This window comes from Eptatretus burgeri, chromosome 5 (genome assembly GCF_056783735.1).
Source record: "Eptatretus burgeri isolate ZD-2024b chromosome 5, Ebu_testis_v1, whole genome shotgun sequence".
NCBI classification, from domain to species: Eukaryota; Metazoa; Chordata; class Myxini; order Myxiniformes; family Myxinidae; genus Eptatretus; species Eptatretus burgeri.
In genome coordinates, this window is record NC_140965.1 from 48378165 (window position 1) to 48394191 (window position 16027).

General features: G+C 40.4%; 1 protein-coding gene across 6 annotated transcripts in view; it reads right to left on the reverse strand.

Moving 5' to 3' along the window:
* The window catches only part of LOC147026386 (epiplakin-like), a 201391-nt gene that overhangs the window by 53388 nt on the left and 131976 nt on the right, over positions 1-16027 (reverse strand). For 5 of the 6 annotated variants that reach the window (XM_085881775.1, XM_085881773.1, XM_085881779.1 and 2 more), the window contains 12 exons: positions 12524-12613; positions 11668-11745; positions 11391-11483; positions 10238-10404; positions 9971-10086; positions 8774-8880; positions 8368-8487; positions 8176-8271; positions 7931-8055; positions 3376-3520; positions 3163-3291; positions 1022-1099 (listed from right to left, as the gene is read on the reverse strand). In XM_085881775.1, coding sequence (XP_085737901.1) covers positions 1022-1099; positions 3163-3291; positions 3376-3520; positions 7931-8055; positions 8176-8271; positions 8368-8487; positions 8774-8880; positions 9971-10086; positions 10238-10404; positions 11391-11483; positions 11668-11745; positions 12524-12613 — 1344 coding nt within the window. The remainder of the gene's footprint in view (positions 1-1021; positions 1100-3162; positions 3292-3375; positions 3521-7930; positions 8056-8175; positions 8272-8367; positions 8488-8773; positions 8881-9970; positions 10087-10237; positions 10405-11390; positions 11484-11667; positions 11746-12523; positions 12614-16027) is intronic. The other variant, XM_085881774.1, reaches the window with a different exon arrangement.

Consider the following 16027-nt stretch of genomic DNA (forward strand, 5'->3'; position numbering starts at 1 on the left):
GATCCTTAGCACCCACCAGATAGTGCTAGTAGGTGTGTGTGTGTGTGTGTGTGTGTGTGTGTGTGTGTGTGTGTGTGTGTGTGTGTGTGTGTGTGTGTGTGTGTGTGTGTGTGTGTGTGTGTGTGTGTGTGTGACATTATTGTGGAGATTTCAAAATAATTTCATTGTCGAGGGGAGCAGAAGTGCCACACCAGACATTGCTGAATGGATTCGAACCAAATGGCACGTACAAACCTATCTGGCCCACACAACAGTGTGAAAGGGCAGCTGGGGTAATTAAACATTAACAACCTCCAGTTCTCTAACTTGACATTCATTGCTTCCAGCCATCCTCTATGGAGTGATCTGGAGCCTTGCATAGCTGGTAACAAAGTTTTTTGTTAAACTCCACAGGCTTCAATTTGGCCAAAATTCCATCATAAATACAATTCCAGAAATTGTGGAAAAGCAACAAAATGCTGAGCAATGTCGCTTAAGTGTAATCTAATGACGTAACTAATGGATTGCCATGCACTCGGTGATAAGCTAAACAAGCATACTTAACAAGAAAATAATGCACTTTTGGGATCAACCAAATCCTCATACATTTTCGGTATGAAGTCAAATGTAAGTTTGAGTCGTCATCAGCACATCATCAAGATTAAAACTTGAAGAGAGAGAATATTCATTGACCCAGAACCCCACCAAAGTAACCACCATTCCAAAAATGAAGTGCAGTGATATTTTAAGGTGAATATTAAAGGGATATCTAAAATACTCAGATTCTTGCTGATAAAATGAGGGCATTCACACAATTTTTGTCCAATGGTATGTCACAGTTGATCAGTAGTGTTAATGGTGCGGTGGGTGGTGTTCATGGGGTGTGTGGGTTGGATGGTATGTCACAGCAAGTTAGTGGTGTTGGTGGTATGTCATAGCAGATTAGTGCTGTTAATGGTGTTTGTCGTGTTGGTGATGTTAATGGTATCAATGGTGTTAATGGTGCAACGTAAAACAGTCAGCGGATCATTTCATAGAATACCATTGTTTTCTTGTGCAGCGACAGAACTCGACCTGAGAGGTCTTTGTATGCTTTCTGATGGCTTTGTGGAATCTTTTTCTGTGGGACAAAGGCAACAATAGCATGTGATTCAGAGCCATAGAACAAGCATTCAATTCACTTATTTGCAGAAAATGCCAGTTGCTAAAACCAGCGTCCATTGGCAACGCTACAAAAAAAACCTTTTGGCCCGTCCTGCACCAGATGATCCAGCAAATGTTCAACCAAGTAAGTGAACCATTAGTCCATTATGGTTTACTCGACTGAACATTTATAAGATTGGGACGCATCTGCCTGTATTGATTGCTGGTGGACAATAAAGATCACACATGAAACAGTCGGCCATTGCATTCCGGCACCCTGGGGAAATTCTGAACTCCTTCACCAATCTAAAGGGGAGACTGCATCAGAAGCACAGCCACCCTTCAACAATGATGGAACGAACGGGATGAATTTGTAATTGACGATTGCAGAGATGTGCTTGGAAAACTGAAACCTGAATGGAAGTTGTTCAGTTGAGTAAACTGTAATGGATCACCGTTTGGTTGAATATTTCCTGGATTATGTGGTGCAGCAGAGGTGAAAGGTTTATGTCGTGCTTCAACTACAGGTGATATTTCAAGCCATATATTTAGTTAGCAAACTTTTTAGAGCAAACAGTAAGAAGCAGGACTGGAATGGAATGTACAAAAGCATAGTGATATCCATGTTATCCAGTTTGGGTATTGTTCCTGTTATAATAGGTTCAAAGAACATCTCTTATCTTGTGGAGCAATTAAGTAAAATCCGAATAAAAATGCACCGGAGTGTATTGAGGGAGAAAGCAGTCTGAATAAGCATGATGTTAATAGAGCAGATAACCATGATATTAATCACTATCTTTAACAGCTCATTGGAGTCAGGATGGGTACCAGAGGATTGGAGAGTAGCAAATGTAACAACATAATTTAAGAATGATCTCGAGAAGAATTGGGAAACTATAGACCTGCGAGTTTGACTTCAGTTGTGGGGAAGGTGTTGGAGACATTAATTAGGGACCAGATGAGGAAACATTTAAATAAATACAAACTAATTAAAGGTAGTAAGCAAGGATTTACTCAGAGAGTTCATGTTTAATAAGTCGATCGGAGTTCTATAAGGCAGTTTGTGATGGGATGGATGAGGGAAGTGGTCATACAGGAGAAGGATCTGGGGGTGGTAATATATAGAGCGGTAAGCAGACAGCTCAGTGCCAGGCAGCTGTAGTTAAAGCAAACAGGGCTTTAGGTTGTAGCATTGGGGGATAAATTATAAATCAAAGGAGGTAATGTTAGCACTGTACAGAAATTTAGTGAGGCCTCATCTAGACTATCGTGTTCGGTTTGGGTCACCATATCTAAGGACATGGTTGCCAAAGAGAGGGGTCAGCATAGGGTTCCCAGACCGATGCCGGGCCTAGCTAGACACAGCTATGAGAAGCGGCTGAAGGAGACAGGACTTGTTACATTAAAAAGGAGGCCATTACAAGGGGATCTGATCGAGATGTTAAAGACAATATGAAGGGTATAAACAAAATAAGTGCAGAAATTGTTTTTTTTGCGGAATAGACAGGAACATGACCAGATGCCACAGACTAACAGAAAAGAGGAAAATTAAGATGGTAGTGAGACAGGGGTATTTATTAATGTATGGAATGGTCTTCCTGGAAAGGTAGAGCCAGCAGAAACAGGATATAGATTTAAATTGGAACTAAATAGGTACCGAGAATCATTGGAGATAGAGGGGCAACATAGACAATGGCAGAACTGGTAGGTAGCTTAGGTATGGATGGGTGATGGTATACATTTGTAGTGATTGTTCAATGTTCACCCCACTACCCCCTCCAACACACTGGCCACATCGTAATGGAAAACTAACTACCCAATACATTTCTTGGCCAGAATACACCTTCGCAGCACTTTCCTTCTGATCTGAGGATGCAGATGATCACAATAGACCAACATGAGACGTGGTGTCCAATAATTAAGCATTGTACAAAAAAGTGTGTTAAGATAGATTTGTATGTAAAAAGAGAAATTATTTCCACAAAGACGATGAAAGTTCATCCAAATAATGAAGGATGCTCGTTTGAGACAAGCATGTACCTCGTGGCTCGTAGCATTTGTGACGCGTGATTCAAGGCCCTCAAGAACTTGCACCATGTTTCTTGAACTTTTCAGGCTACCCTCAATCGCAGGTACATCTCGGTCAAACTGGAGCCGCTCTAATTCTACCTGCACCCAAAGAAGGAAAATCTCGTTACAGGAAAGGAAATTGCTTCACACTTCACATCTAAGGGGTATAGAGCCAATGGGTACCTTCTTTTCTTCCAAAAGGAACAAAAGCTCCTTGAGATCTTCGATATTCTTTGTAGCTTCAAGTGCAGCTTCATCAGGGATGGCTGCAACGGCATGGCTGACCTTGGCCTTGACCACAGCTTTCTCTGCAGGAGCTGGAGGTTTTCTAAAAAAAAATAAAAAATATAAAAATATATATGTATGTATATGTTTCTGCGTGTATATATATATATATATATATATATATATATATATATATATATATATATATATATATATATATATATGAGATTTATATGAGATTTATATGAGGGACATATATATGAGATTTGCCAAAATTCATTGAACTTATCAGTCCTGTAAGAAAGTAGCTGAGTGAGAATTTTAGAAAAAAATGTAATAACGTAAAGGTTTAAACACAGAATTTCTCACTCATATCCATTAGATTGATCATGCTGTACTCTTTGCCCTTCCCACACCTGCCATATAATTCTGGGATTTGTGGTTTAGAATTCCCAAATAGTGTGTAAATCCTTTCTAGGACTGTTTGTTGTTTAAAAAAAAATGATATCATGATCTGCCCTCACCTTTAACCACCACAAATAATAATTATAAACATAGGGGTAATACCCCTGGGTGCTTTCCTGGATAAGATAACCAGGTAACCAATGGAAGGCATGAATAATAATATAAAAAACAGCCTTTTTACAGCCATTTTTCTTGCGGGCTCCATGCAATCATGGTTCCCTTCTTGAGGCAATGTTTTTTTTTATGGCCGGATGCCCTTCCTGACGCCAACCCTGGTCGCCTCTTACGACACACAGGGATATGGTATACCTATTCTAACCGGGGCAAACACTGGGACCAGTACACTGGTACTCGTTTCGCCAACCTCGGAAGGATGACAGGCTGAGTCAACCCCCTGGTGTTAATTCAGTGGCAAACGGGGCTCGAACTCAGGACCCTAGGATCCCAAGCCAGCCACCCTAACCACTAAGCCAACACCAGACTAAATGGAAGGCATGAATGACCCACAAAAATATGTAACGGCAAAGAAATAAATATTTTATAAGTAAAAATAAATATTTCAGTACATCGCAGGTGGTGAAGATGGTGGTCAAGTTTCATCGGAATTGCGTGTGTAGTTTCTGAGTAGAAAGCAAATGTATATTTTGGGGTGCAACCCCCCTCCCACCATAGACCCTCCTCGACCCCAATTTTTTTTTAATGTCGCGAACATACTTTAGTACATCACGGGTGATGAAAGTGGTGGTGAAGTTTCACCGGAATTGTATCTGTACCACCGGAAGGTCATACAAGCAGCCCCTGACAGCTGTTTTGAGGTCTTCAACTGCTGTTAGGTGGAGATGAGAAATTTCCTCTTTCACAATGCCCTAAAGTGAGTTGTCACACGTGGTGAAGTTTGGACTTCGAGGGGGGGCACACTATCTCAGATCCACATCCAATCCATCGTCCACTGAATTCGTCATTGATCTATTCTCTAACTGTGAGAGCACATTGTGCTGGTGTACCATCTTGTTGCAGGATAGCTGAAGATAGCTGATTCTTGGAAGGATAGCTGAAGATAGAAGGATAGCTGATTCTTGACAGTTGAAGACATCAAAACAGCTGCCAGGGGCTGCTTTTATGACCTCCAACCCTCAACATGAAAGATGTCCAGAAGAACATGGAGAAAAAAAATCAAATTTGTGCGGAGAATGGAGGGAAGCATACAGTTAAATTCTAACTAAATTCTAACTGCATGCATAGGGACTTTGTGGCCACTCTGTAGTTTCTGAGAAGCCAGCAACCCCTACCTAACCGCGTGAACCTCTTTAGACCCCAATTTTTTTAATGGTGTGAACAATATTCGGTACATCACGCGTGATGAAGCTGGTGGTCAAGTTTCATCGAATTTGCGTGTGTAGTTTCTAAGAAAGCAAATACATATTTTGGGAGGCAACCCCCCTTACAACCCCTTAGACCCCGATTTTTCTAACATCATGAACAAACTTTGGTACATCATGGGTGATGAAGGTTGTGGTGAAATTTTATCGAAATTGTATGTGTAGTTTCAGAGAAGAAATTGAAAGTATTTGTGGATGGACAGATGGCGCACGATCCCATAAGCTCCCCGGAACTATGTTTTAGGTAAGCAAATAATAATGTGATTCTTAACGTTGAGGGTACAGGAGTAGGATACACCTCAGTTGCTCTACATTTCCTATTTAATGATCACAAAGCTTCACAAACCGATCATAAAAGACCTCCTTAAACCTCAATGCAGCGTATTTCACTCTGCTGCAACACGAAGTCCTCCCATAACTCATATTGAATGGTGTTTGGCATACTCACCAGTGTAGATTGGAATGATTAAGCAACCAGCGCAGAAATAATCAAGTCTTTAACCACTCGACCAACCAGCTGCATCATAAGACAGTTTTACGGAATCCCTCCTCATCGGCTCAATGATTTTTATTTTTTATTTTTTTGTAATGATAAAATTCTACATTTCAATGCTCATTATATTGAGATGAAATCCATTTGCTAAAATGAGATTGTCCACCAAGAGTGTCGTTCATTATACTTTTATGCTAGTGGTATATGTTCCCTTCTAACAGGACTCCAGGAGATACGTAGAAACTCCATAACCTCCTCCATCAGCCTCAGGGATGGTAGAAAAAAAAACCTACTTAGTCTTCATTATTCCTTTATATAATCTACTTATTATTATTATTATTATTATTATTATTATTCATCGTTCAGCTTTAAGAAAGGGGGTATAATTACATTCTGGACAACAGTGCCTCATGTTTTTCGATGGAACAGCTGTGCCTCCAGCAAATAATGCCACCCACAGTCATGTTATGTGCTGCATATGAATATCAATAAGAGTAAGAACAATCTCATGTTACGATAAAGTTTTCAAACAGCTGCAGTCCCTGTACTTTGCCCATGGTAGCATTCCACAGTGTTCTGTGTTTTTTTTAACTCAGCAATTATGAAGCAGTGATGATAGATTGTGAAGTATAGGCAAAGTATAACTTGGAAGTAATGTTCCTCCTTACAAGGATTTTAAAAGCAAGCTGAGCAATAGAGGAGGAGGAGTCTTTTTAGCCCATTATTTCTCTGCTATATCTACAACCATTTAACTTGATGTATAATTTTATTTATTTTCTACTAGCAGAGTATCTGCCCAACAGGCGATCTTGTTCCAAGCATGCAACACATTCTTCTGACACATGCCTTTATCTGGACAATGTATAGGCAACAAACTCATGCCCAATCACTCCCCACCCTTCCACCCCGAAAAAATAACTGGGTTTCATACATGAAACAAAACATGTGTACTGCTTATGTGCATATATAATACATAGTGGTTATATAGCTTGGATAATTCCAATTGCACTGGCCCATAAGCTGACACCAGAAGCTTGATGCCAAAGGTCGGGAACCTATATGTACAAGGCCCAAAACTCCAATCAGCTCCGACCTTTCGATATTGATGATCCTTTAAACAGTCACTTGGGTTGTTTTACATTGAACGCAAAACTTATAGGGAAGGCATGGTGATTTGTGAATAAGCATTCAGCTTACCAAAATGGTGGACGTATGATTTTTTTTTCCAGGTTATAATTGTGGGTGGCGTCGGGCCAGCTGTCCAACCAAAGGGTACAGAGCAGACATACATACATACACTTGCTCCATTACAGGGTGGCCATAAAGTCTGGAAACAGACAATATAATGTCATTCTGTTACAGTTTGAAGATGTCCTTAACGAAAGACGAACACGTTGAGGTGATACTGCTGAGTGGAAGCGAGGGCTGGTCATATCGAAGGATAGCTTCTATCGTATACTGAAGGTGCAGGTTTATTCAGTGAAAATAAGACACAAATCATCTGAGGAAACGCATCACAGATGCACGTGCAGGGATTGATGGAAATGTGACATTAATGCACCGCGTTCATTTCAATTTTGCACAGGGCATTGAACTGCGCATTTCTCATAAGGGACAATACATTGAACATGTCATGCATTGTAATATAATGTCAATAAACCATTGGCAATGTATATTTGCCTATGTTTCCGGACTTTATAGCCACCCTGTAGAAATAGATGTACTCACCCCGTTCATATTATTGGCTTAATCTAACTTAACATTGATATTCCTTTAATATTACCTTTCATCACCATTTCAGAATGGGATTTTCTAACAACTACCTAAATGCTGATGAGACAGACCACCCCACCCCCCCCCCCCCTTTCAGCAGGAGAGCATTCACTGAGATGCAGCACCATTAAAGTTTGAGCTGGATTTGACTGCATAGGCAAAAATCTAGGACCAGACGACTTATGGGCTTGTTAAATAAATATAAAACCTTGTTAAAAGCTTGAATCAAAAGTTTAATCATAAATAATGCAGTGAGGTTAAGGCAATAGATGTTGAGTGACGTAAACACAAAGTACGGTTGAGCAACATTAAGCCAAATAATACAGTGATGTTAAGATTCAACCCCCACTCAAACTTTAAGGTTGAGTGATGCCAAGACAAAGTTCCAAAATCAGATTCACACCTGGAAGCTTCCTCGGCTATCTTTTCACAGTTGTGAAGTCTTTTGAGCAGTTGATCCCATTCTTCCTGGATACTCTCCGGGGCGTGTTCTTTAGGGATCTGTATGCGTCCAAACTTTATCCATACCTGAATGGCACAAAGTTTGTGCGACATGAAGCAGTATCCTTCAAAATGTGGAATGAAAAACAGGATATGGTCCAACCATAATTTTTTTCCCCCAAATCTACGCATTGCACATTGCAGTACCAGCAGAGCTTTGTAGAGCATAGATATCTTGTTCTTCTCAGCTTCCTTTGGAGGCATCTCCTTCTCCTTCAACTGGACAAGCCAAATCTGCATGGCCTAAAACAAGCACCAAAATTGATGACGATAAATGAAATGCAAGTGAATAAGTTGCATCGCAGTTGTACGATAATATTTGTTTAAGTTTGTCATTACCTTGGCAACTTCAAAGCTCATCTTAGTGTTTGCCTTCTCCAACTTATCCACTTCTCCTTGGATCCAGTTGAGCAGTATGGTGACCATGGTCTGGTATTCATGCCACCTTTTATCCACCTCCTGTGTGCAATAGACAATTATCCATCAATCTATCTCTCACTTGATCCTTGTTTCTCAGGCATTGGTTGACCAACAAGTTATCAACGTTTCTCTGAATGAGCACAAACCCTGGACAGGTCATCATTCTGTTGTGAAAAGACATCATTTTCATTCATAACATGACTTGGCTTTTTGCCTTATTCCACTCCAGAATCACACAACTTCTTCAACTTTTGATAAGTTATTGCATAAGGCATTAAAGTAATGTAATATGAGCAGGATTACGATAAGGAAGATTTTAACTTACGTAAATGGTGACTGTATCTGGCCCTTCCTGAACTTTAGGTAAAGCATCGTAGAGAGAGGACACGTAGGTCATCACAGATTTCTCATCTGGTGTTTGCACGTCCACATCTATAAGAAGACAAAAATTCAACAAATGGCAACTTTTTACGTTTTTCAATGTATAAATAATTACGACTGAAACAACATATGAATGTAGTTCGGTGTGTTTTGGATGAATGTTAGTATCTTACTCATATAACATTTGAAAGTTCCATGTACAAAAAAAGGGAAAAACGCAACAGGAGGTTATTTAGTCCATCATTCCTGTGTTTTATCCATACCCCATTAAGTTAATCTATCAATGTATTCAATTTCTATATACTAACCCCATTCTTAGCATCAACTTAATCCAATTTAAGATCCACATCTCTTTTAAACTTACAGGTAAGCAATTCCCCCCCCCCAAACCCCCACCAACCCCAGCATAAAATCGCCCCCATTTTTCAAGAGATACCATAGGATTTTTAAAGTCCACAACCTAAATGCAGGTGGCACAACTGGTTTTACATCCCAATCTGAAGCATGGCACGCTTGGAAATGCAGCAACGTTGCCGACTATCCCTTCATAATGGTCGTTTATAGTTGAGTTTGATCCAGTCGGGGATCAAGTCCAGAGTGATATTCCTACGTGAGCCATCCTCTTGTTGCCCTTGAAGCACAGCTAATAAATAACTCCATGCTGAACATGACAATGTGCTTAAATGTTGATGAATGAAATATTAAAATCAGCAGGTTGTTGTTAGACCTTTGAAAAACAAAGTTCATGAAAGAAAGTTTTCACAAAACCTCATTTCTTGTTATAATATCAAAAAATAACTCAGAAAATTGTTCTTGAAGATGGACCATGATGAAGAGGAGAGGAGATTGGGACCATACTCTGTGTAGAGCATTGGTGTTGCTTAAGCAGTCTCCTTCGCTATTGGGCACAATCCTGGACGGGTCGCCACTCCGACACAGTATACCAGCATGCTGGCACTCATTTTGCCGTCCTCGGAAGGATGACAGGCCGAGTTAACCCCACCTGGTATTAATTCAACAGCTGAGCGGGATTTTAACTCAGGACCCTAGGATCCAAAGCCCACCACCCCAACCATTAAGCCAACACCAGGCATACTGAAGTTGGCATATTATTCATGTCCTCCAGAGTCAGCATACATACCTTCGGGATCCAGCAGCCTGGCCACTCCAAAGTTCTTCTCAGCAAGTACAAAGGCCTGCTGTAGATTTTCTTGGTTACTTTGATTATACACTTTGTGCATGTCGATGACGTCTGGCCTGAAAGACATGTCAAAAAATGATTTTATGTTATCAGCAGCTCTTAATCTGAGATTCAGAAAAGAAAAACGAGTGGCTTTAAGAAACATCATTTCCGAGCTTAAAATAGTATTCGTTGTTAAATGGTGTACCTTTCTCCATCTCATTTTACCTGTACTTATGGATTATGCCATTGAAGAGTTTGCCATCACGCCAAGAAGAGGTGAAGTTGTCACAGCGCAAGCCTGGGTAGCCCTCGACCACCTGGCGTACCCAGAGCAGGAGTCGATCCTTTCCAGTAAGGCTACGATGCTGCTCTCCCACCTGAATATCTGATACCTGCAGGATCATGCAATCCATGGGTGAGATTGCTCGTCTATTTCTTACATGCGTGTGTGTGTGTGTGTGTGTGTGTGTGTGTGTGTGTGTGTGTGTGTGTGTGTGTGTGTGTGTGTGCGTGCATGCGTTCGCACATGCCTCTTTCCAAGGAATAACTATCGCCATCCAGGATTGAAAAGCATCAACATCTCCAGTGCTATTCATAGTCTAGATGTTGGTGGTGCTTTTAGCCCTTGTTGATCAGATTAAAGGAAGCTACAACAGACCTCGGCCAGAATATTTGCATTAAAAAACCGGTATGCTTTGCTGCAGATATACTATGCTCACCTGCAATCAACACAGGTGATGTTTTGATGCATTAATTGCTCAAACAAGCCCTTCCTGTATTAATTAACCTCTATGTGCATTTATCTGGCAAGAACAACTCACAACAGAAAGGAATTTATGAAGGGGCTGAGGAAATAGAAGCAAAGTAAATGTCATTTTCTAATGTGGTGGCATGAGTGTACTGGAATGTAGGATGTAAATCGAGTTTGTTCTCCATAGTACGATATACAACAGTCAAGGAATCTGCAATGTGCTAAACAATGAGAACTGACGACGTACCTCATTGGATGAGACAGGATAATGAACAAACTGGTAATTCGTGTTATAGAAGGCTTTACTGATGGAATAGCAAGACCAGGAAGAATGAAAACCCCATGGATTACAAATATCAAGGACTGGACAAATGAGAATATAATAGTGGAGGTAAAACGAATGTGGATGAATTGTTTCTGGTGGCGAAGTGTCAGCGCCAACCTGAAAAGGTTAGCTCTCGATGAAAAAGCACATATTTCATTCTCTGTGCTTCATTCATTCTGTAATTATTCTACCGCATGATGAAAATAATTTAAAACATGAATAATTATTTTCTAATCACCAATAATCATCGAAAGATTTACGAAGGAGTACCTCACATGTCGTTGATATTGAAAGGAGCAAACCTGGAAGTGAAGGATAATGGTCCATATGAGGCCCAGTGTGAGCTTCGGGTTCCCATCAGTGATTTCGTCATTACGGATGTTCACCAACTTGATCTGAAATGAACCATCACATCAAGGAACATCCGGCTGCATTGCACCTTAATTAAATTAATATTCCACTATCACCAAAAGCATATTAAAAAAAGTATCAACAAATGAAAGCCTCCTGCTTTAAAAATACCAATATCATCAAATATTGATGGAAAGAGTATTTCCATCGAACTGTGCAATTCCTCACCTTCCTGTCCTTAAGGAAATCCAATGCAATCTTCACATTCTGCATTTTGTGCACCAGCATTGAACCTCTCTCTCTGGGCTGCAGGGCAGATAAAAAAAATAATAATCAGTCATGGTGATGAGGTACATCGAAGATAAATTTTCCCATCATCAGCTTTTCAGTGAAGATCACAAATAGCTTATCAAAGCTGCACCAAAATCTGCAGATGCAAAAGGGCCTGACTTCAAACAAAAATTTATGCTGCAAGTTTAGTGCGAAGCCTTGGCCTGTGATATGACTACAGAGACCTGTGTTATACCACAGGGTTGGACGACTAGAGTTTGCACTGAAGCCTTTCTGTAATTTGACTGTAGCATTAAAGTTATCTGTGATAGTATAGCTCTGAAGCTATTCTTTCATCCTAATGTTCAACTTGGCCTTGCCATGAACTGGCAGTTTAACTTTAATATTTGTATTTCCAGTTGCAAACAGCCTTGGCCAATAGGTGAGAGTTATTGACTCCATCTCCATCATGGAAGAGAGACATGATCGGCAATGGGCCGACGCAGAAGTAGACTCGTTTCAAATATTATCATTGCTCAATTTTCTCAAACTCGCGCTCTCGAGCAGTACCTCCGTTAAAGAAGATGCAGTTGAAATCAGTGTTATATATCGAGATTGTTTATATAATCAGAGTTATATAGAGAGAAGAATATATTTTATGTCCGTAGATATAATTTAATGAATTTATGTCATATATATATATATATATATATATATAATATATATTCAGACCCATAATATTATATATATATATATAATAGAAGTTTCTTCGGAACACAAGTCCAAAGAGGATTCTTCCAAGAAGAAAGCATACCAGCTTCTCTCCCGATAGAACTTCAAGTAAGGAGATGAGGTTATGTCCATCTCGGAGATCTTCATACAGGTCGTTGACCTGCCTCCTGGTCTGTAGAATGCACATGCAAATGTATGCGGTGAAGAACGAAGAACATCTGGAATTAACCTTTGGCATTATAACACATTAATAATTGACAAAATGTATCAATCAAACTTGTTGAAACACAAATTTGACCACAACTCCCTAACTTATTCCTAATGGTGAAACATTCTACTCAGGTGCTGAAAGTTTCAGCATTTATTGCAGATAGAGCCATTGAGTGCGTTTACTGCACCTTGGCGAAGTTAAAAAAAAATTACAATAAATGTCTTACTATCTCAAATAGAAATGTCCTTCAACGTAACTGGCATGGATTCCATTACAGATACGTGATTATTTCTCGACATTATCATGGGATATATAATTACACTTTGATCTTCAACCTCGGAATAGACCTGTGGTTGGTGAGAGCACAACCGATATAAATAATATGCTTATTCTGTTTGTTTGACTGTCTTTCTGACGATTTTTATCTTAAACTACTCAACCAGGGACCATAAAACCCATATCATTATCAAGGTCTTTGTCTGAGGAGTTCCAGTTGTCTATGTTTTTGACATTATCAATGACCTTGTGTGGTTTTTATAAAGCTTAATTATCCGTTATTTTTTCATGAAGAATCACAAGATAATGGAGTCTCATGAGATTGTGAATTAAACGATGTTACTTTTAACATTGTTCTTAACAAATGGGGATGGTAAGAATCTTAACAGCTGGTAAGAATGGGAAAAAGGGGGAGGGGGGGAGAGAGATGGGACAGGGAGGTTGAGATGTTGGGAGAGGGGTTGAGGACTTGGGGGTGGAAGGGAGGTTGAGGACTTGGGGCTGAGGTAGTTGACGACTGGGGAAGAAAGGGGAGGGGGAAAAAGTTGGGGGAGTGGGCAGAGAGAGGACAGAGAGTTGGGAGAGGAGTTTGAGGACTTTGGGGTAGGGGGTTAAGGACGTGGGATTGGGAGGGATGTTGTGGACTTGTGATTTGGGGGGAGGGTTGAGGACTTGAAGAAGAAATGGGGTAAGGACAGAGAGTTGGGGTTGGGGGAGAGTGGACAGAGAGTTGGGAGAGGGGGTTGAGGACTTGAAGAAGAAAGGGGAGGGGAGAACAGAGAGTTGAGGTTGGGGGAGAGTGGACAGAGAGTTGGGAAAGGAGGGTTGAGGACTTGAAGAAGAAAGGGGGAGGACAGAGAGTTGGGGTTGGGGGAGAGTGGACAGAGTTGGGAGAGGGGGTTGAGGCTTTGGGGGTGGGTTGAAGGACTTAGGGTGGGGGGTTGAGTATTTGGTTTTGAGGGGGGATTGAGGACTTTGAGTGGATAGGGCATTTGAAGACAGTGTGGGGAGGGGTTTGAAGACTTGGTATTGGGAGCGGGGGCGGGGGGGGCTTGAGGACTTGGGGTTGGCAGGAGGTTGAGGACTTGGGTCATATTTTACATTACTACATGGAATTTCCACAGGTCCTTGCTATTACATTATAATAATAATAATAATAATAATAATAATAATAATAATAATAATAATGTTAGGTTTAAGGACAAAAACAACTCGGCATTGGGATTAGAGTGACAGCGTTTAATTAAAACTTGAGGCACATGAAGAGTGAGATTAATCTTTAATAATACTGTTGCGATCTCTTTTTGTGGTGCTACCAAATTTTGGATGCCATACCATGTGATGGATTCCATTACAGATGAGTCATGTCAAACCGAAAAAGAAATTAAAAAATAATTGCCATCATTCATAATCGGAAATCATTCGTTGTTGTAAATGGAACCAGCAAGTTGCACAAGCCTGCACGGGATTCTAAACGGGGTAGGGATGGCGGTAAATAAAATGCAAATGGCATCTTCTGTCATCGAGCCAGCAAGCTGGGAGCAACAATTCACAATTATTGCCACATCTGATGCAATATAAATGCTCTAATGGCAGCGAGGTGCTCCATTTTTGAACCTATTTGTTCGATATATGCAGTTATTATGCCCAGGGTCCGTAATAAAAACATGCATTTGGTATCAAAGCCAGTGACAAATAATTGGAAATTAATGGCAGGATACTCAAAGTGAATAATTTTGAATTTCGTTTCCGACCTATGGAACCATAACTAGACGTGGCTTCTTTTGTGGTATTACTTGATCGACTTGTTAAGCCTTCTCACTATTAGTCCCAGCCCTCAGCAGCAAGAACTGCAAGCACTCCAACAGTCCAAGAACAGTGCAACCTTTGGAAAATATATAAATGTTTCCAGATTTCCAGTTTCCAATGAAAGAATGCCGAACCTTGAGACATTATTGTCTGCAGCACATTCCAGCCACAAAAGACACATTTTGAGAAATGTTCCACAATCAGTGTGAATCATGGGTTTCCACTGGCTGGATTCCTGAGAAGTACTGTATTTAGCCTGACATGGCGTAGCCATCTCCAGGGTAGCTATGCTCCACAGGAAGCAATAGTCGTTTTCTTTTTAAGAGCCGCTCCTGGTGGAAAAGTTGTGTCCACACCCACTCAAACAAACTTATACAGAAGCTGCAAGGTTGTTTTTTTTTTCCACCTCTTTGGGTTAAAAACTTTTAAAAATATATTCTGCTAAAGAAATTTGACCTTTGGATGCTTCGTGTATTTACTCCACCAACAAACTGACAGGAGGTGGCATACTTAAAATATCGCTCGAGGGTCATTGTATTGTCCAAACGGGTCTTTTTGTTTTCATTTCTTGAGAAGATTATCTTTGTTCACACTGTAACTTCAAAGACTTTAAATGCACTGCACAACAAACTTTAAGCAAATGCGTGCCATTCTAGAGAGTTCTTCCAAAACCAAGTGAAGCATGGGAAAGGCATCAAACATTTTGCCAAATGTGTTTTGTTTCCTTCACAAAGAGCAGGGAATGTGTTGGAATTCTAAGCACAGAAAAAGAGATGTGTTGGCAAGGCAGTGCAATGTCCTGGCAAATGGCAATGCCAACCGCTTGGCACACAAGTTGGAGAATGCAATGGAAATTCAGACCTTTCCTGTTTTAGATGACACAATGATTGGTCTAGTGTACGACCTCTCAAAAGAGCATGTAAACCGAATTCTTCAGCATTTCATCGTGACTACGGCAATGTTGGTTCTTCTTTGTGCCGACACTTGTGTATTGCTAGTGATCACGGTTTTTCGGTTCCATTCGGGTTACGGTAAGTGATGACCAGGACGAGTCTGATTCTGATCCAATAAGTACCAGCCAAAGTGTTGTTGAAGCAACACGAGGCTATCAGTAGAATCACAAATTTCTTCATACTTTGGCTCAATGCCCTCTTTCTGTTGATGTAAACTTTTGCAAAATCCACATCACCATTGGGTATTGCCCCCATTTGGGTGGTGATCCATGATGCCGGATCGATCCATGATACAATTATTTTTCTCAATCTCTCATTTCTTTTGGCAAAAAGCCTA